The sequence below is a fragment of the Calypte anna genome, chromosome 18, assembly GCF_003957555.1.
Source record: "Calypte anna isolate BGI_N300 chromosome 18, bCalAnn1_v1.p, whole genome shotgun sequence".
NCBI lineage: Eukaryota > Metazoa > Chordata > Aves > Apodiformes > Trochilidae > Calypte > Calypte anna.
In genome coordinates, this window is record NC_044263.1 from 6,139,691 (window position 1) to 6,159,717 (window position 20,027).

Here is a 20,027-nt window from a genome sequence, read left to right on the forward strand (position 1 = left end):
AGACCATCTCTCTGTCAGATCAATGGGAATGTGGCAGTTGCTGGGTTTTTAAAAGGTCAGATGCCTCTGTGGTACAGACTGAAGTCATAGAATGTCAGGGGTTGGAAGGGACCTCTAGAGATCATCTAGTCCAACCCCCCTGGCAAAGCAGGATATCCTGGGGCAGGAAGACAAGCAGAGAGGTTTTGAAAGCCTCTGGAGAGGCAGACACCACGATCTCTCTGGGCAGAAAATGTAAGGAGCCAGTAATGGAGAACAGACTGTGCACCAGGTATTTCTGGAGTGTCTTGCTGAAGGACAGAGGGGAAGATGGGTGCCTAACTTGGGTAAGCACAGCAGCTGTGGATTTGGACTGTCATGGGAGCTTTTGCTCTGCTGGATCAGCACAGCTCTGCATATTCCCTCGGCTCTGCAGCTTCTCTCCAGCCTTTGCTTGCATTCACAAGGTGCCTGTGAATTCTGTAGTACATTTTCATATACAATACTCACATAAGTGTTTGAGTTGTTTTTTAACAGCTGTTTTGAGTTATGCTCAAATGCAGATGTAGTCAAGGAGTTTGTGATTGCTCTGAAATTGTTGGATTCATTTTTTTATTTTCCATTTCTGCCAGCAAAGTCAGTATAGAAGTGATTTGCAGTGTGGTTTGGGAGCTCTGGGCTCCATTGTAATGCTGTAGCAGAACATGTTCTTCAAAATCTTGTGCTATTTGTACTTTCAGTATCTATGAAAAACTTAGAAAATCTTCCTTTGTGCTTTATAGAGGGAAGAAAAATGCTTGTTGCTATTGCAACTGTCATAGCCAAGGCCACAGTGGAAGAACCGCAGTACCAACTCGTGTCTCCGGTGCCTGGGTCAGCAAAGCCGGTGCTGGGCTGCAGAAAACCTTAAATCCCGCCGCACTTTACTCTCCGCCAGCAGATCCAGAAAAGCAGCAGCCCGGGAGCTGCCGGAATGCAGGATCCCCTGTGCAGGAGTCGTTTGCAGCAGCACCAGCGGCTGTGGGCCGGGACCCCTCCATTTCGGTACCGCTGCCGCGGGGAGGTGGCCCCCGGGACTACATTTCCCAGCGGCCCCCGCGGCGCGCAGGCGCAGTGCTGCCGGAGACGGCGGCGGCGGCGGGCGGGCGGGGGAGGTGTCCCGGTGGGTCCCGCGGCAGAGAGCGGGCCCTGGGCCGCCAACAGCCCCCCGGCAGAGGGCACGACCGGGGTTTGGCTCCCTATCCTCCTCTGGTGGTTGCTGTGGGAAGAGGGGAGGTGGCGGTGGGGTTAGGAGCTGGGGTGAGGGGGGAGCTGCGTGGCCCTTGGGGTAACGAAGGGGTTTGGGGTGATGAAGGGGGGAGCTGAGGGCCTCAGGGGGTGAGGGGGAGGCTCGGGGTGGGATGGAGGCGGCTGCGGGGTGAGGCGTAAAGCATTGGTGTGGTAAGGAGCGAGGAGAGCTGTTTGCCTGGGGAGGGCTCACAGGAGCACCCTGTCCCCCTGCCCAGGCTGTGAGGACACCGGGCCGGCATGGTCGGTTATGACCCGGAGGCCCAGTGCGTCTCCACGGTGGAAGCGGCTGCAGCAGGATCAGCGTCCGGCTTCGTCACTCGGGTCCTTGTCAGCCCCTTGGATGTCCTCAAGATCCGCTTTCAGGTACCTTCCTCGTGGCGTGCTTGGGGATGGGGTGAAGGAGCCTCTTACAGAGCAGAAGTGGCCTGGAGGAACAGGTCACTTGTGTAACTGAAGAGCACTAAATCTGCTCATCAGCTCTCACCTACAACGTGTACAGGTTATGCAAGGCCCTATCTTGTGTCCACTGCTTACGTTTGTATAGCTTAACTTGAGTGTTTGAATGGGATCTTGTGTTTTTCCCAGTGTGCTGTCTTTCTCTGTTTTTCTGGATGATCTCTACTCTCTGAATTTCACCATCATCCCTACTGATTCCCTTTGTGGTGCATACATGTTTTTATTCTTTTAGAACCCTACCTAAAAAAAACATCCCAGTCAGTTCTAGATGTCTGTGGGAAGACAGAATCCTCTAGCATTGACTGTCTGTTGGGGTAATTCCTGAGTTTGGCATGTGAACCTTGTTGAAATGTGATGTGGAATAGCAGATATTTCCTGTTCTCCTCTAGCTTCAAATTGAGCAGCTCTCCTCCAGAAACCCAGCAGCTAAGTACCACGGCATCCTGCAAGCTGTGCAGCGCATCTTCCAGGAAGAGGGGTTGGTGGCTTTCTGGAAGGGCCATGTTCCTGCTCAGTTCCTTTCTGTTGGCTACGGAGCTGTTCAGGTAAGGTGACCACACATCAGCTGAGCCCAGCTTACCTAGACAGGACTCTGCTCTGCTCTTCTTCACAATGTCTGCATGGGCAGGTTCAGAAAGGTCCAGGTTTAAACTACTGATCCAAGCCAGCTCCAGTTTCAAAGATGTTTAGCTGTAGGATGCTGATGTACAATTCCTAAGTTAATATTCCTGAGCTAGCTGAACACCTGCCTGGCCAGCCTGGAGCACAGCTATAGCAAGCTGAATTCTGTCTGTGTCTGGTGCCATAGACAGGCCCTGTTTGTTCCTGCTGCTTGGCTTACCTGTTCTTGTTTGTGCCCTCTCTAGTTTTTTTTGCTTTTGTTCGTGTTGTCACCCCAATGGCTGAAAATAACAGTGAAGCTGATGATGGTGTTTTATACAGCATTGTTATGCCTGGTTTGTAAACATTAGCAATATGTTTTATGAGCAGTGGTTGAAAGATAAATGGGCAGTGTATCTGTAATATAGCAACTACTATCCAGGACACACAGAGCATTAAAATGAGTTTTTTCGCAATTCTGAATGCAAGAAGTTTCAAGCAATCAGAATACCCCAAGCATTCCCCAAGCTGCTCTGCTGTGTACAGGGGATTTGAGCACAGTGAGCACATGCTCTTACCTGTTGCAGCTTGGGAAGGACATTTCAAGGACAGAGTGAGAGAGAGAGAGAGGTGATCCCGGGCGGTGGGCGGAGCTCTTTTGGTGAAAGGAAAAGAGGAGGGGGAGATCCGTGTGGGTGATAAGGGCTGGTTCCTGACCTGTGTGTGTGTTTGTTTCTGTAAGTTCATGGCGTTTGAAAGCCTGACAAAGCTGGTGCACCACGTCACCTCCTACGATGCCCGCGATTCCTTTGTGCACTTCGTCTGCGGCGGGCTGGCTGCCTGTACAGCCACGGTTGCTGTCCAGCCTGTGGACACCCTGCGCACCCGCTTTGCTGCTCAGGGTGAGCCCAAGGTATGGTTCAGGATTAATGTTTGGAATTCCCCTCCCCAGCAGTGTCATCATTTCACGTGTAGAAATAACGGGAGGTTTGAAAAGTACGAAAGTCTGCGGGTTAGCATAAGGGAAGAGGGGCTGTTCGTGGGTTATGTTTGCACTGTTGTTGCCATGGATACTCCGTGCTATTGACACAACTTTCTTAATGATATTTTGCTGTTCCTGATTGTGTTTGACTCCTGACAGGTGATCCAGAGAGGTGAAACTGTCCTTAACAGGATAACTCAATTCTCATTTCAGATGTTGGCCATTTATAGAATGCACTCCCTGCACTGTCAAACATTGTTTGTTTGACATTTTCCACTTGAACAGCGTCATGTTTAGATAGTGCTGGAGGCTGGAGGCAATACTTGAAACCAGTCACCCAGTCACCTTTCACCTGTGTTTCATGCTCTTGTTTGTGTGAGAATTGTCTCCATGCTAATTAGGTCTGTAGTAACCAGACTCATATATGTTTGTATCAGAGCCATTTCTGGTTTTTGACTTAGCCTGCAGTAGAATTGCAGGATTTATTACATGAATTCCATTGCAGTAGTAAGCAGAGCTGTTAAGAGAAAAAAAAATAATCTGTGGTGCAAATGGTCTCATGCCACAGCTCTCAGCTCTGTGCCCTGTTTCTTCCCCTTAGAAGTGTGGTTTGGATGTAGAATACAGAGTCAGCCCAGGCCTTTGGGTGTAGAGCTAATGATTGTTGGCTCAGTTAATCACTTGTGGCTCAGAGATAGGTCTAGGTTGCCAGCTTGGTTACTGGGCTTAGCTGAGACCACAGTGTGAAGATGTGCAAAATCACTTTGTTCATTGCTTTGTGCTGAAAACCAGTCAGTTGTATTTTGGACAGTGGGAAATTCCTGTCCTCATTACTGAGAAATAATCTGACTTTTGGTTTGCTGCTGGGAAGCTGCTTCACTAGAGAGTCAGCCTCTTCTTTATTGCCCAGGTATATCCCAACCTCCGCCAGGCAGTGCTGACCATGTACCGGACAGAAGGGCCTCAGACTTTCTATAGAGGTTTGACCCCCACAATCATTGCCATCTTTCCATATGCTGGTCTCCAGTTCTACTTCTACAACATCCTGCAGCAGTTTTCTGAATGGGTGATTCCAGCTGAAGGAAAGAAGGGAGGTAGGCATTTCAGTATTGTCTGTGATCTGGAGAGAGAGGGATGAATACTAGTCTGGCAGTTTGTAACTTCAAAGGGCCTTTTGGCCTTACTTCTTGTGAAAAGGGATTTTTAACTTAGCTCTCATGATCTTTTAACTCACTGCTAATCCTCTGTTTTCTCTTCCTGCTCTCCTCTCTCCTTTCTACTTCTCAGGCAATGTTAAAAACCTTGTTTGTGGCAGCTGTGCTGGAATCATCAGCAAAACCCTCACCTACCCCTTTGATGTCTTCAAAAAACGACTGCAAGTGGGTGGCTTTGAGCAGGCCCGAGCAGCCTTTGGTCAGGTGAGAAATTTTAGAATTGGAGGTTTTCATGAGTATGGATTTGCATCACAACAATGGAGAGCAAATCATCACAGTAATGCAGTGGTGATTCACCAGTAGTACCTTTGTGTTCATATTGGGGAACTTCTGGAAGCTGAGCATTTGCCCTGCTTAATAATGGGAATAGCTGCATGAATAAACTGGGTTCATTTTATGACATTGTCCAACATGTACCTGTCCTCTGACTTCTCATCCATCTGCATCAGCTTGGCTCTGTCAGAGCTGGGGATCACTTAGGCAAGCAAAGGGGTTTTGGTTTACTCTCCTTTTCTAGATGCAGTTTGGTGTTTGTGATTCAGGACCAAGTTCCTAGCAGAGGATGGCAATAGCTTTATGCTGGGATCACCTGTCTGTCAGGATCCTTTTCTGCAATTAAAATTTGATATAAGGAATGGGCATCACGTGTTCAGCATGTGTCTTCTGTGCAGAACATCCTGAAATTCAAAGCACATTAAATACTTGTGTTTTTTAGCATCATCCTTACCACCTTGAAGTACACTGTCAGAAAAATACAGATCTTTCCAGGAAATACTTTTTTTTCCCCCCATGAAATGTGGAAATGTTCTCTTTTCCTTCAAATTGTTTGGATATGAGAAGCTGTTTCTTGCTGTTTCTCTCCCAGGTACGGGTGTATAGGGGTCTCCTGGACTGCATAAGGCAGATCATGCGAGAGGAGGGCCCAGGTGGATTCTTTAAGGGCCTCTCTCCCAGCGTGCTGAAGGCTGCAGCCTCTACTGGCCTTGTCTTCTTTTGGTATGAACTGTTCTGCAGCTTCTTGTGTACCCTGAAGAACACTGATAGCACTGCGAGGAGGGAAGGCTGAGAGGGGCATTTGTATGGCTACCTGGAGCTCTCCTGGAGGGGAGGAAACTGATGGCTTTGCTCTGTCAGGAGCATGTTGGAAATGTCAGAACTCCCCAGGTTCCACCAGCCTCTGAGAAATCACCTCCTGGGATCATACAGAAGGAGAAGGCAACTGCAGTTCTGAAGACACTGAGCTGCTTTGCTGGAAGTTGTTCTGCTGGGCACCTTTTTTTTCTGTCTCCTCTAATATCAGTACACATTGAGTGGGGGGGCAGTGAGGAATCAAGCAGACAGCTACCTAGCAGAGACTGTGCTCTGCAAAGGCACTGAAAAAGTGGGTGAATTCTTGTGCTTGCCCTGGATCCTACTGAGGGATCCTGGCACAGTGCTGCTGAACCAGCACACATCCCTTCTGTCGCTGCAGACGCACAGCTTTATTTCCATGCTCTCTGGCCTGATGTTTGCCCAGCTGTTTGCTTTTCTCTGTGTTGCACAGGTAGCTCTGCCCTGCTGATGTGAAGTCTGTTGAAACCTCTTCAGTATGCATGGACTCTTGGTTTTCCTTTCCTTTTATGCCAGCTGATGCATCTTGATTACCACTTGCTGGCTGCACACTCTTAGCCACCTTAGACAGAATCTTCTAGTAGCTCGTGCTGACTCAAATTTACTCTTTCTTTAACTCTGGAGAGTTTGATTGTATCCTAAGAGCACATTTCTCTTCTGCGTGTCTTGCCATACAGCTCTTAGATTTTTGCACTGCCTCAGTCACACTTTTTACAAGTAGACCTGCTGGTTAAGACCCCTGTTCTGAGGGGATTCAACGCACAAGCCCAGTTCTTACTTCAGGGTTTTTTGCATCAATGCAGTGAGTAAACAAATGCTGTACAGAGTTTTAGAAATACTTAGCTTAAGATGGAATAATGAAGGAAAAGTCCTGTGTAAACTAGTAAATGTCTTGTTTTGGTTTGGTTTTTAATACTGCCTTTGTATGTTTCTAGCAAATATTTCTATAGTAGTCACAAAACATTTCTGAACCTCAGTCCTACAGTGATGCTAACAGATGAAAATGTTTTGACAAGATTAGCTGAAGTGGGAGAGGTGAACATCTAATCCAAATTGGTTGGTGTAGGTGTAGTGTTTGACAAGAAAAGGTTGATGAATTTGAGCTGGTGAAGTGTTTTTCTGGAGTTTCAAAGGTTTCATGAAAGGGTTAAAAAAAAAACAAAGCCAAACAACAACTGGTTTATGTAACAGGGAAAAAGAAGAAAATTGCTTTCTTCACCTTCAGTTATTCTCTGTTTTTTCAAGCTGAGCAGGGTGTGGCTGCACCAGAAATGTGAGGTTTCTGAGGAAGAACTGCTGTGATACAACAGCATGTTAGTCATCTGGCAAGTGGTGGATAGGGCAGAGCACTGCAGTTTGATGGTTCTTCTCTTAAAGCAGAGCTTTTTGTGGCTCTTTTGCAATATTCAGGGTGTTAATTCCAAACAGCCTGGCAGAAATCCAGTGTGACCAATTCCATTCTGTTGATGCAACTTCTGGTGATTTTGAGCATATCAGCTCTGCTCACTTATCCTGAGCTATTGTGAGAAGCTGTTTTTAAAGAGCAGCTGTTTCACTGGTAGGTAACATATCTGGAGAGATTCCTTGCAAGCCCAGGCCAAGTAACTTTTTGCTCAGCGTGGTTTGAAATCTTGGAGTGCAGTGACTGGTTCACTGCAGGTGCATTTTGAGAGCTACATAAAATTAAATCCACTGAGCAGTGCCAGGCTAATATGTGAGCCTCAAAGAGGGAATGTTATCTTCATGTACCCTGAATATGGGTAGTTTTGCTTAGAGAAGAAAATGCAAAGAGTAGGGAGCTAAGTTTCTCAAAGTGCCTCAGTTCTGCTGGTGTTTTCCTGTGTTATTCAGGCTCTTTTCAGATTCCCCCAAATAATCTTAACAATGTTTTGCCTTTGTTTATTGTTCTTTTGTTGTTGTTGGAAAGATATCATAACTGATAATGAACCTAGGACATCCCTCATGACAGCCTGCTGAGGCAGAGAAGTCTCATTTCCAAAAACAAATAGGTTGGGACTGTTACTGTCTTTGGGCTGCTGGCAGAGGAATTCTGTCATGGTTATCAGGGACAGGACTGGCCACAGAAAAAAATATTCTGTGCCAACCTTGGCTTCCCATAGGAAACTGGGACTCATCTAACCTATCTAAATATCACAAGACTCGTTTCCCACTTTATGCCAAAGAGCTTCTGTTAAACTGCACAAAATAGGGGAAAACTGGTTAAGAACTTGACAGTGGGAACCTTGGAATAGGTGCTTTGGTGGTCACAGGTTAAAAGAATAAAGAAGAGAAAACTGGGTTCTGCTAAGAGGATGTTCCTCCAGTATTCTATGGAGTTTGAAGTGCTTCAGGCAAACAGCTGCTGGGCAGAGAGGGCAGCAATGGGGAGTATAGGGCAGCTTGTCTTCTCTGCGATATTTTTTTTCCTTCACTCTGCATTAGATAGGTTTGCCTCCACCCAACAGATGGCAAAGTCAGGGTTTCAGTTGTGCCTGGCTGGCCCAGGCTATGGAAGAGGCACTCTCTGTTGGAGAGCTCTGGCATACTGGGTGGCTGATAGATCCCTTTGGGCCACTAGTCATAAATGTTACAGGCCCATAAAGGCACTTGGTCTTCTGATGAGGGAAGGAGAAAAAGTGACAACATTATACAATATTAGAGGTTGCATCTAACAGTCACTTCATCCCTCCCCTCTACCCAGCAGCATCTGAGTCTCAGAAATTTCCATGCTTTTTGCTAATTGGGAGTCACTGCTGGAGAAGAGGCTGTAATAGGAATATTTTTTCTCTTTGGGAATGAGACTGCTCTAGTGCAGAGCACTAGGAGGACAGATCTTACTTCTGATGCTGCTCTGGCATCAGTCTGCAGCTGAATTTCCCAGCCTTAGAGGAGCAGAAAATAGGAGAGGTTTGCACTCAGCTTGTTCTTCCATATGCTGGGACAGATTTGCTCTTGGAAACCACGTGTACCAGACGAGTTTCAGGTGACTCAAGGCTCAGAGCCTGCACCAGAGTTTGCCTCTTGGGGTGGCTGGGATTTCACTCCCATGTAATCCTGTCAGCAGGGATTTGCCTTGCCCGAATTTCACCTCACAAGCTGCTCAGCAATTGTGTTTGTTTTCTTCCAGTGCCTTTTATCATCAGAACACCCAAAAGCACTTTAGCAGGCAAAGTGTTGAAGATGAGTGGCATTGTGGTTGTTAGGGGATCCCCCATCACTCCTGGCTGGCCTTGGAGGGGAGAACATTGTCTCACAAGTTCCATGATGAACACAGTGGTTTCTTCAGCGCTGGCAGGCACCCTGTGTTCCTAGGACAGTCCTCAGGATGCCCATCCAGAGCTGCCTAGCATCAGTTTTGAAACAAAATTAATGTTTTACAGTCAGATACAGACTAGATTTGGTTTAAGTTTCTCCTGTGATGTCGAACTGTCATTCTCTGCTGCATTGCCTGAGTGGGACTTGCAGCTGCTGTTTGAAAGCATCTGAGCACAGAGTGCACATGTGCCTACCTTTGAGGAAAGGTACATTAAATATTTTGTTATGCTCATGTCTGGCTGCAGTTGGTTTATTCCTTTCCTCCTGGTCTTTACACTTAGCTGGACCCCACAGGGGTGCCCTGGCCCTCCCACTGCCCTAAAAACAGGATAATCTGAGTCCGGAGTGTTGGGGTGCCATCTGGTTTTCCCATCACTGGCTCCTTGGTGCTGGCTGGCAGCAGGCACGGCCCTGCCATCCCCACTGTGATATGGGGCAGCAGTTGGGGTATTACCAGCTCTGAGGTTTGTGCAGCCTAGTCCCACTGCTGTGCCTGAGAGGGACTGGCAGCTGGTTCCGAGCCAGAAACCCGTGGTGGATGAGTTCAGGCCTTGTTTGTATCTAGCCAGGCCACACAGCGTGGCAGAAAATGTCCTCAAGCTACTTGTTCTGTGTTTCCTGAGGCTGTTTGTGGTTTCAGCAGCAAGACAGTGCTGCTCTAAATGCTCTGAAGGCTTAAACCCCCGAGGTGCCTTCCCCTGTAAAATGTTTGCGAGTTTTGGAAAAAAAGGTGAATTTATACCTCACTCAGCTTTTGTTGCAGTGGTTTAGTGCATTTCCCATTCTTGAATTTATTTTTTTCCCCTTACCCATTTTTCATCCCGCTCAGCACCAGCCGGCCCAGACCCGGAGGGGACAGCGGTTTAGCCGCGGTTTTCACCCGGGTAAACGCAGCCCCAGAAACCACCAGCGGGGGAGAACCGGGGGAGGGAGAGAACCACCGAGCAGCAGCCGGGTGTGCCCGGGTTGCAGGTGGGGATGCCCGAGGGAGCAGTCGGGAGGCAACCAGGGGATGCCCGGGACGGCGGCGTCAAAAGCCGTGCCCGGGGATTCCCAGGATGGCCGGTGGAGCAGCCGGTTGTGCCCGGGGGATGCCCGGGAGGGGGGGCAGCAGCCGTGCCCAGCCCCGCCGTTGCCCGTGGCTCGCAGGCGGTGGCGCTGCGGCGGCCGCTGCTCTCCCGGCCCGGCCCGGCCCGGCCCTCCCCCGGCTCGGGCGAGGAAATGACCTAAGAGGAAACCTGACCGGGGCCGGGCCCGAGGGGTCCTGGACGCTCCGGCGATGCCTAGGCGGACAGAGGACCCAGCGGGGGTGGCCGGCAGGTCGGTGCGGCTGGGTTCGGCTCCCTCTGCCCTGCCCCGGGGGTACTGGGAGGGGACCAGGAGGACTTCAGGGGGGAGCTGGTTTCTCCGGGTTCTGCCGCTCCCTGCGTCCCGGGGGCCCTTCGGGTTGTGCCGCCCGGCGGGGCTGGGGCGAAGCGAGGCAGCAGCGGGGGCTCCCGGGGGCTCCGGTGTGCCGGGTGTCCCGGGCAGGAGGCGGCTTGGTGCTGGGGCTTCCACCTGCGGCTCGGTGGGTTTGGGGTGGGGGTCGCAGGCACCTGGCAGTGCTTCTCGGGCAGACACGGGTGGGTGCTCAGGGCAGCAGGGGAGACTCGTAGCTCCTCTTTTTCCCTCCTCTTGCGATGTGCGGGACACGTCCAGCTCGTCCCACCAGGTGTAATCCCGTCAGGCAAAACTCTGGCACAAGGGCCGGATGATCACCAGCAGATGGACTTTAACCCCGACACGCCCCGGGACAGTTGGTCTGGTGGGGTCCAGTCACATAGGAGTAGTTGGTACCCACAGGTGATGCTTTGCCCCGTGTCACCCACTGCCACTTCAGGCAAGGTGATCCCAGCAACAGGGTCTCCAGTGCAAATGAGGCCAGGCTGATTCTATGCTCGGTGCTGTGGTTGGCTCTGGGCAGGGTTGCTTGGCACAGCACTTGAAAGCAGCCGTGGGGAAGGATGCTCCGTGAGAGGTGCTGGGTGGTGACGGCAGAGACGCTGCCAGACGAGCTCGGGCACTTCCAGTTTCAGTGCGTGCAGAGCTGAGCTCTCCCCAGGTTCCTTCCACACGGCGATGGTGCAGGTGGGACACGGGGCAGCTGGTGAGCTGGAGCTGCTCTGCTGGCAGCGCAGGTACAGAGGGAGAAAGACGGTGCAGAAAGAGGAGAGGTTGAGAGGTTGGATGGGAAGGTGTTAGCTAACCAGATGCAGAACAGAGAGCATCCAGCTGCTTGTGAATCCATCTGGGAAAGAAACCGATCTCAGGTCGGGTAACCTGTGCAGATGAGAGTTGTGACTGTGAGAGCAGTGTGAGCAGATTGTCACCCCCATGGGGCAGTGTCTGTCCTGGACCTCTCAGGGAGGGCAGAGCTGGACACCAGTGAGCTCTGGTCTCTGCTCTCAGTAATTGCATGTTGTGCCATGGCTTCGTGGCAGGTGGTGTGTCTGAGGGGCTGGGCTGCATGTGAGATGTATCCCATGCCTCTAAAGGGCAATGGACTCTTCTGCTTTAATCTGAGCAGGGACACGTTTGCAGAGAGGGGTGAATAACAAGCCAGGAATTTCAACAAGCTGGCAAAACTCATTTGGCCGATTGCCTTCTCCTGCTTGTGCTGTGGGTGTTTTGTATTCAGCAGATCATCTCATGTGCCTGTCAAAGAAAGCCCATCCTCTCTGTGTCCTGTATGCCCTCATGCTGTCTTTGCTGTATCATGAAGCATAAGAAAATTAATCTAGAGGCTAAATAGGAGCACTGTTGGTACTGCAGAGAGCTCTGCTTGATTGCAGAAGGATGAGACAGGAGCTATTGCTGTTGGGGGGGTGGCAGTGTGCTCTGGCCAGTGTGCTCTTGATATTTATGTGCCTGTTTGATTCTTCCCGGGCTCTTGTGTGAAATCAGCTGAATTGATGTTTTAAAGGCACAAGGAAGCTGCTGCACAGGGTGCTCCGTGTGTGATTCTCTGTGATACAGCCACAGGGAAGCCTTCTGAGGGAAGACAGGTGCATTTTGGGGCTGCGTTGGTGTGCTGTCCAGTTTGAACCTGCAGATCAATAGGCCTAGACATATTTTTAATTTCAGAAAAATGTAAAGGCTCTGAAGATTACATCCTGTCATAGGCTGGTAGGAAGTAAGGCTTAAAAAGATGTGGGAGTGAGGCTTTGCTCAAATCTAGGGCCAGAGCTGGGTGCCCAAGTAACAGAGACATTTCCTTGGGGTGAGGAGCTGTCAAGGTAACAGCCCCTGCTCCAGCACTAGGTGGGATTTTCCAAGTGGGGAGGTGAAGTTCTGCCTCTCTGTCCAGCTAAGCTCTGTTTGCTCTTTCCCCAGGGACTGTCATTAACCCATCTATTGCCCAGACTCTTGCCCTGGGAGGAAGCCAGTCATGGGGGAAACGGGCAAAGAAGAGTACAAAATACAGTCATTCGACAGTGAGACTCAGAAGCTGCTCAAAACAGCCCTCAAAGGTCAGCAGGCTTTTCATAGCTCCTCTGTCATGTGCAGCCTGGCTGGCAGATGAGGCTGGGTGCTTGGACCCCTTTAAAGAACACAAATTGCTAAGTGTAGAAAAGCTGTTTCTTAAATGCTGTTTAGGTGACAGGGTGCTGTTTGGTGAATCTTCTCCAGGATGCTCTTTGCTACCTGCCTCTTCTTGTTCCCTCTCACCTTCTCTCCTTCTCTCCAATATTTAATGGTCCAGCTGTTCAAATGCAGCTCCTGGTTCTCCTTATGCTTTTCCTTGATTTTGGGGTACCTTCCACTCTTCTGAAGCCTCAGCACAGTGAGTTTGCACACCTAGCTGCTTCTAACCCAGTGTTAAAGCAGTTGTGGGATTTCAGATTCAGCTCAATGTGTTTTCCCTTAGTACTTGCTTTCCTCCATCATTTTCCCATTGTGATGTCTGTATCTCCAGACCCTGACACAACTTGAGCTGGTATCTCCAGAGCAAATGGAGTGCAAGAGGGGCTGTGACTCTTGGTGTGGGATAGAGCTTGAGGTTTCATACCATACAGCATAGCTGTACCAGGCCCTGTCCTACTTTTGTTGCTTTCCAGTTACCCTAGAGCAAGCAGGGCCCAAAAGGTGCTGAGTCCTGGCAGTGTTTGTCCTCTCTGCAGAGCCCAGCAACGTGGACCTGGATAAAGTAGCCAATATTATAGTGGACCAGTCCCTCAAAGACTCTGTGTTCAGCAAGGAAGCGGGGCGCATCTGCTACACCATCATCCAGGTGAGAGCTCATGTCTGGACAGCAAAACCTTTAAGCTTTGTGGGTTGTCCCTAGGCTGGGCCAGGAGAGGCTACACCCCAGCCCTGTGCTCTTACCTCTCAGCCAGTTTTTGTCTTCTGCCCCTTGCCCTGTGCGGGGGCAGCATTCAGACGAGCAGCTGGTGAGCACAGGCAGTTATTTGCAGCTTCCCACCTCTCTGGGCAATCACAGGAGGGAGGGGGTATGAAGCAGCATCCCCCTCCCACTAGTCTCACACTCCCATTTCATTTCTCCATCCTGATTTTGTGGGCTCATAGGCAGAGAGCAAACAAGTTGGCCAGAGCATCTTCCGGAGGAGCCTGCTGAACCGGCTGCAGCAGGAGTACAAGGACAGGGAGGAGCTGCGCACCCGCTCGCTCCAGGCCTGGATCTGCTACGTCACCTTCATCTGCAACATCTTTGACTACCTGAGGGTAAGGAGCTGGAGCAGGAGCACCCAGCTACTGCTGTTTAGAGGGGGCCAGAAGAGTCTGAGCATCCAAAGACACCAGGGCAGGGATGTGGGATGGGTGTTGTACAGAGCCCTGAGGCAGGGGACAGAGCCAGTTCTCAGCGTGAGGGTGTTGCTGGGGTTGGTGCTACCTACAGGCAGGTGAACAGGCTTGGAGAGGCAGGGCTGCCTCTGGGAAAAGTCACAAAGTCTGAGCTTCCTTATTCTGTACTTGGTGTTTGAAATCCTGTCCCAGGTTGAACTAGTTTAGTTGCTGTGAGGTCCTACAGGGAATTTCTAGCCCACCTACTGATGAAGTTTGCCTGCAAGCTTCTGTTGCAGTGTGTGTACTTGACACTTGCTTGGAGTATACGTAAGAATTATGCAAGGAGAGCTGCAGGCAGGAAAAATGCTGTTGCAATAAGTGTCTTTCCCATGACTACCTGCTTACATTTAAAAAAAGATGTTTTTTACATGATTTATTCAGCTTCTCTGGCTCCTCAAGACATGAATGTCTGGTTTCCTAGGTAAATCTCACCCATATGGCATTTGGCAGCACAGCTAAATTCTGTTCCCTTCTTTAAAGAGCAGCAAGAGAGCAAATATTTAAAATAGATGCAAGCTCCTCCCTTTCCAGCCCCAAGCTGATGATGGCTCCTTCCTCCTTACAGGTGAACAACATGCCCATGATGGCTCTGGTGAACCCTGTTTACGACTGCCTGTTCCGGCTGGCACAGCCTGACAGCCTGCGGAAGGAGGAAGAGGTGAGTGTAGGGAAGAGGGCTGCTCATGTTCCTCTCGTCCTGCCAAAGACCAGCAAAACCACAACCTAGGGGAGATGTTGTCTTACACATCCTGGTGCCTCTTCAGTGTGTGCTGGAAGGGGCCCTGGTGGCCAGAGAGCTGGGAAAAGCAGCTGTGACACTCACCTGCTGAGGCACTGCAGCCGTGGGAGGTGGCAGCAGGCAGCTGCAGGGACTGTAGGTGTGCAGAGCAGCTCTGTCCCCACAGGTCCCAAGACATGCTGTGCAATGCCTTATGTGGCTGCCACCCAACTGCCCAGGCCTGTGGGTTTGACACTGTGACAGCCCCAGTGGGATGGAGAAGGCTCTTCTAGGGTCTGGGTATGCAGCAACCTGTGTAGGGCATGGCTGAGCCACAGGCAAAGGGCTCCTGTAAAATGGAAGGGCCCTTGGGTGGGTCTTTTGGGTGTTTTTACATCTTGGCACATTCCTTCCACCCCTGCAGCCCATTGACTTTCCCCTCATTTCCAGAGACACAGTTAGTGCCCAATTCTTGCAGATCATCAGACTTTCTAAGAGCCTTAGTGTATGTTCTAACCAGTTCCCTCTGTTCTTAGAGGCATCTCCTTGCCTCCAGCATTGTCTTCAGCCTTACCATTTCTTCCTGGACATCCTGCAGAAAATTAGCACTTTGTCACTTGTTGTCATTAGCAAATGTCACTGCATTTCTTTGGCAATTTTGTCTGAGACAGGAGAGTTCAGGATGTGCTTTTTCAGCTCTTTTGGCAGAAGTGACATTCAGCTTCTCCTGCCTCTGGGATCATTACAACTTGGGAGAAGCAGAACCGTTGCCTTTTGGAAATCTAGAGCAGAGGGAACAAGACATGCTGGTCCACAAGTGACTGATGAGGACCTCCCCTGAGATGTGCTGAACCTCTTCATTCCTTCTTCTTCTCTTCCTTCTGAAGGTGGACTGCCTGGTCCTACAGCTCCACCGCATTGGTGAGCAGCTGGAGAAGATGAACTCCCAGCGGATGGATGAGCTCTTCACCCTTCTCCGAGATGGTTTCCTCCTGCAGGAGGGGCTTTCCTCCCTGTCCCAGCTTCTGCTGCTGGAGATCATCGAGTTTCGTGCTGCCGAGTGGAAGATGACGGACGCTGCCCAGAAATATTATTACAGTGAAGTGACAGATTAACCTCTCTACAGCAGGGGGGGAGAGATGTCTCCAGCACTTTCACCAGCAGGCTTCAATTCCAAGTTCTAATTTCTTTTCGCATTAATGTTTTTTCTAGCACTTCCTGTGAATAGGATTTATCCTGGCTAGAGCTTCTGGGCATGGAACTGTTGGGCTGCAACTGCTGCTGGCCTGACTTGGGAGGCTTGGAGAGGTGGAAAGCACAGGGCATGTTTAACCCAGCAAGTTCTTCCACTGATTTTGTCTAATACTGGGCTGATGTCAGCAAATGGCAAGGAAGGCTTCTATGTCAAACCAGCAGTTTTTATGTGTATTAAGGAAAGCACAATTTAGGCTGAGAGCATTTCTGTTTCACCTGAGAGATGGCGGTGCTGCAGGAGACAGAGGGGAAATGTTTCACAGCTCACGTTGCACCTGGTTCTCCAGGAGAAGTCACAGCAAACACAACAATGGCCTCACAAAACCTCAACCAAGTGCTCTTTTTCCCAGACTCTCTCCAGCACGCTGGCTGCAACTCCATGCGACACAGCCTTGCCCATGTGTCACAAGCCACCAACACCTGCCCCAGGACAGCCTGCAGCAGGACAGGTCCCTGAGCTCATGCAGTTAGGAACAGGTTTTATAAGTTTTATACAATAACTGTTCTTTTTTTTTTTTCCAGAATGTAGCAGGTTTCAACTATGGTATGTTTCTTGTAAGAAAGGGAGAGGAAGAAACAAAATAGACTATTAAAGGATTTTTTTCCTAATAAAAGTTTTCCACTAACATGTACCCTGCTTTTTTGTTACACAGCTGTTGAGCTATGAACAACACTTAGAAGTTGTTCCTGATTGAAGCCTTCGGGCTGGGAGATTCAAGGTTTGTGGTAAAACGCAAACCCGTAGGCCGACTGTTGGTGGTGCTGTGGGTAGGGTTCCATGTGAGGGTTAGGGCCAGCCAAAGTTTTCAGTGGTCACTCTTTGCATTTGTTTGCCAGTCCCAAATGTTTGGACTTTTGGGACCCCATTCAGCGATACGGGAAAATGGCAGCTTAGGGCTGTGAGAATCATTTTCTCCTCTGATGCAGGGTGTCAGTGTGGCTTTACAAAACCAGTCTGGTTGGGATGAGCAGTGTGAGATTAAATAAAAAAACCCCAAAGGTATGGAATCAAGAAATCTTCCTCATAAAACTGGTTTTATTGTTTTCTGTTAACATTCCCATCAAATCTGTACAGACAATGCTGCTGATGACCAAAACCAAAAATCAACAAAGCCTTTTATTGCCTTTTGTACCAGTCACACTAAGGCTGGTTATGGTGTGAGGAAAAAATCCATTTGTTGGAGCTGTGAAGCCAAAACCTTTGGTGATTACAGGGGCAGAGACTTGTAAGTCCCCAGGAAACAGGTAAGTGGAAGGAAAATTATTTTGTACAGCATTGCTCTAACAAAAAACATCTAAAGCTTCTCTCCACAGGCAAGTGATTATGAAATAACTACAACATCCATGTAGGCCCTACCCAAACAAGCACAAAGGAAATTAACTTTGTGGGGACTGGATGAGCTCTCCTTGGCTCATCTGGAAGAGATGTCTGTCTGAAAGAGATCTTCCACCTTTCACTCTTCTCCTGAGCTTCTCCCAGGCAGGTGGCCCTGGAGTTCTGCTGACCAGGGGGTGGGACTGGTGGCACTGTGTCCCTACCACCAGCGGAAGTGTGCGTACGCCCGGTTGGCCTCTGCCATCTTGTGCAGTGCATGCTTCTTCTTGATGATGGGCCCTTCGTTGTTGAAGGCCTGGAGCAGCTCCTGGGAGAGCTTCTCAGGCATCATGGTCCTACGGTGCTTGTTCTCCCTGCACTCAGTGATTAACCACTTCATGGCCAGGAAACGCTTCCGATTGTCCTTCAGAGGGACAGGGACCTGGGAAAGGTTCAAACCCTAACAGTTACCACTCTGTGCAGCTGTTCTCCAGCAGGTACAGCTCTGCAGGTTGACTCCAGTGGCAGCATGGTGCTTTCTGCAGGAAGGCCAGCTCCCAGCCCACCACCTCTCACCTGGTAGGTTTTGCCTCCTCTTGTGATGCTGCAGAGCCCAATGATGGGCTGGCAGTTTTTCAGAGCCTGGTGGAAAATGACATAAGGGTTGCATTCAATTGTCTCCTTCTCATCTTCTGGAGCTTTGTGGTACTTCTCCAGCTGCTTCCTCTTAATGGTCTCCAGAGTCTTGGGACAAAGACAAAAAAGGAGACATACAGAGTAGATTATTCCACTCCATGAAGTTACATCACTTTTGCAACACCCCATTGTCACTTGATTCTGCAGCTGGTTTTCCAGCCCTGTAGGCAACAGGCCAGCTGAAAACTCTGAAATTTTACTTTAACCTCTCTCAGCTCTTCAGGCTCTTCATTGGACATTGCATTTGAGGTGAAGAGGCCAAGAAGCACAGACCTGGACCAGGAGCCAAAAGAGGGCAGGGACAAAGCAGAGGCAGGAACACAGAGGTGTGCACTAAGCATCCTCCCCCTCAAGAGCCCAGAGTCTGCCTGGTTTTCTATCACAAGGAATCAGCAGTTACTTGGGGAACATTTGAGCAACACGTGTCTCTGTTTCAAGGGTTGGAACACACCAGCTGGGAGCACCAGCTCTGCAGGTCAGAGAGGAGTCAAGGCTGTGTCAGACAGATAACACATTTGTGGACTTCACTGGCAAGTTACACAGAAGATACAGCATGAGAGGGAGCTGGAAGGAAGATTTTTGAGAAAATTATGCTTTTACAATATATTCTGAGCTTGTAGTTCTGTGGTGGGCTTGCTAGGAGGTTAAATGTTGGACTCAATGATCTTAAACTTTTCCAACCAAAATGATTCTATGATTCTACATAAGGTCAAGAGAGACTGAAGGGTTGAAGGAGAATGTTCTTCATTAAGCCAACACCACCTGGTCTGTGAACTGCATGAGGCTGGGACTTTGTATGAGATGCACTTCTGAGCAGTAAGAGTGTGAGAGTTGTGCGTGCAGAGGGAAATGCAGTGGGACCACAGAGATGACCTGAGTTCTGGTAATTCCTAACTCCAGTGGGCTCGACATCCCAGCCTTCCATTTTGTAGTTTTTCAACAAGCTAGTGAGAAGAAATGTGAGTTCTCACCTGAGACATGAGGCTTCTGGCCAGCACTTTATTTCCATCCTTCATCATCATATTGGTGAATTTACTGTGAACACAAAGCCAAATGCAATCTGATTTAAATTCTGGTTTTATCACCCATAGAAATGTCCCCTCTCCTTATGTTGTTCCAGTGGTTAAGCCTGGCTGCTGCTAGATCTGCTGTAATGATCTCTAATCATTCTGAGTCAATGGACTGGCTTTGTGGGAAAAGATTAACCTGAATAAAAGGATTGTGCTGTAGCAGAAGGGTATGTGCAGGAAGGGGAGGCTGAGTAGAACAGTGCAGCTCCCAGGCACTATGGCTCAGTGGGACCTGGCTGTAAGAGAGATGATGCTTTCTCTGACCTGATCATGGGATCACTGAACACAGAGCTGCAAAGACTGAGAGGAGCAGCTTTTATGGGTCGAAGAGCCTTGAGCTCCAGTTTTTCCTTTTCCTCCTCGGACAGCTCCTCCAAAGGTTTTTGATACAATTCCTTGTTCACTTCTGGCTCTGAGAAATCGGGGCTGTAGCGACTCCATCTCACCTGCATCATCCTGCAAAGAACACGAGGAGAGAGGGAGGACTGCAAACTGGTGCACGTGATATGTCGTGACAGGGACACGGACATGTCTCAGAAGAACAGGATACGTTTGAGAGGCATCCCCACCTCCCTCTCCACCGCTGCTTCTCTGCTGCAGCAGAGCCAGAGGCACAAACCAACAAGCCCCACAGTTGTGCTGCACAGCGATGGGAGGGGAGTCCCAGGCTGCAGCTCCAGGCACTGCCGGTGCTGAGCTCCCTCCCTGCCAGGCCCTGCCGAGGGGCCCCCAGCCCGGACACTGGCAGGTCCGGGGTAGTGGGTGAGCTGGATAAATTTCCCGGTGGGAAGAGGCAAAGTATTTTTAAATGTATTTTTTTATTTACTTTCGGCGCAGGAGGTGGCATTCCGCTCTGTTTTGGAGTGGAGCAATGCGGACACCGAGGCCCCTCCGACCCAGCGGGTGAGCACACGCACCCTGACGGGCCCCGCCTGCACAGCCCGGGCTCCCCGAGCCCTCAAACAGCGCCCTCCCACCCCACCCCCCATACACACGCAAACACTTGTGCGGGGGTTCCCGGGTGAAGCGCCCAGCCCTCCCCCTCTCCCGGCCCCGCTCACCGGGGCAGCCAGGCCCGCAGCCGCCCGCTCAGCCCCGCCGCGCTGGGCGCCGCCATCTTCCCCGCGCCAGGGGCGGGGCGGAGGGGGCGGTCCCGGGAGAGGCCCCGCCCTGCCCGCGCGAG

At 50.2% G+C, this 20,027-nt stretch overlaps 3 protein-coding genes across 5 annotated transcripts; 2 read left to right on the forward strand and 1 right to left on the reverse strand.

Moving 5' to 3' along the window:
• The first annotated feature begins 1,120 nt into the window (after positions 1-1,120).
• SLC25A19 (solute carrier family 25 member 19) lies at positions 1,121-9,178 on the forward strand. Of its 3 annotated transcripts, XM_030461586.1 has the most exons (8): positions 1,121-1,207; positions 1,485-1,632; positions 2,115-2,270; positions 3,068-3,238; positions 4,218-4,401; positions 4,595-4,725; positions 5,387-5,517; positions 8,759-9,178. In XM_030461586.1, exons 2-8 carry the CDS (start codon positions 1,507-1,509, stop codon positions 8,832-8,834), a joined length of 975 nt encoding a protein of 324 aa, XP_030317446.1. In that variant the 5' UTR covers positions 1,121-1,207; positions 1,485-1,506; the 3' UTR covers positions 8,835-9,178. The 3 variants fall into 3 exon arrangements, with proteins under 3 accessions (XP_030317446.1, XP_030317447.1, XP_030317449.1); XM_030461587.1 differs by having other exon boundaries at positions 5,387-9,178; XM_030461589.1 differs by lacking the exon at positions 5,387-5,517.
• A 1,026-nt stretch (positions 9,179-10,204) lies between these two features.
• MIF4GD (MIF4G domain containing) lies at positions 10,205-16,389 on the forward strand. Its single transcript, XM_030461593.1, has 6 exons — positions 10,205-10,266; positions 12,319-12,455; positions 13,107-13,216; positions 13,513-13,668; positions 14,357-14,449; positions 15,397-16,389. The coding sequence occupies exons 2-6, from the start codon at positions 12,374-12,376 to the stop codon at positions 15,622-15,624; spliced, it is 669 nt and encodes a 222-aa protein (XP_030317453.1). The 5' UTR covers positions 10,205-10,266; positions 12,319-12,373; the 3' UTR covers positions 15,625-16,389.
• Positions 16,390-16,766: 377 nt separating this feature from the next.
• On the reverse strand, positions 16,767-19,987 carry MRPS7 (mitochondrial ribosomal protein S7). Its single transcript, XM_030461592.1, has 5 exons — positions 19,906-19,987; positions 19,109-19,300; positions 18,746-18,809; positions 17,655-17,822; positions 16,767-17,520 (listed from the first exon to the last, which is right to left on the reverse strand). Exons 1-5 carry the CDS (start codon positions 19,959-19,961, stop codon positions 17,299-17,301), a joined length of 702 nt encoding a protein of 233 aa, XP_030317452.1. The 5' UTR covers positions 19,962-19,987; the 3' UTR covers positions 16,767-17,298.
• Between the last annotated feature and the right edge of the window lie 40 nt (positions 19,988-20,027).

Coding starts and splice junctions, on each gene's coding strand:
- SLC25A19 (XM_030461586.1), top strand. CDS start 1,507: ATGGTCGGTTATGACCCGGAGGCCCAGTGCGTCTCCACGGTGGAAGCG. Junction 1,633..2,114: donor TCCTCAAGATCCGCTTTCAG/GTACCTTCCTCG, acceptor GTTCTCCTCTAG/CTTCAAATTGAGCAGCTCTC. Junction 4,726..5,386: donor CCCGAGCAGCCTTTGGTCAG/GTGAGAAATTTT, acceptor TTTCTCTCCCAG/GTACGGGTGTATAGGGGTCT.
- MIF4GD (XM_030461593.1), top strand. CDS start 12,374: ATGGGGGAAACGGGCAAAGAAGAGTACAAAATACAGTCATTCGACAGT. Junction 12,456..13,106: donor GCTCAAAACAGCCCTCAAAG/GTCAGCAGGCTT, acceptor TCCTCTCTGCAG/AGCCCAGCAACGTGGACCTG. Junction 13,217..13,512: donor TCTGCTACACCATCATCCAG/GTGAGAGCTCAT, acceptor GTGGGCTCATAG/GCAGAGAGCAAACAAGTTGG.
- MRPS7 (XM_030461592.1), bottom strand. CDS start 19,961: ATGGCGGCGCCCAGCGCGGCGGGGCTGAGCGGGCGGCTGCGGGCCTGG. Junction 19,301..19,905: donor CTGCGGGCCTGGCTGCCCCG/GTGAGCGGGGCC, acceptor TGTTCTTTGCAG/GATGATGCAGGTGAGATGGA. Junction 18,810..19,108: donor TTCAGTGATCCCATGATCAG/GTCAGAGAAAGC, acceptor TTGTGTTCACAG/TAAATTCACCAATATGATGA.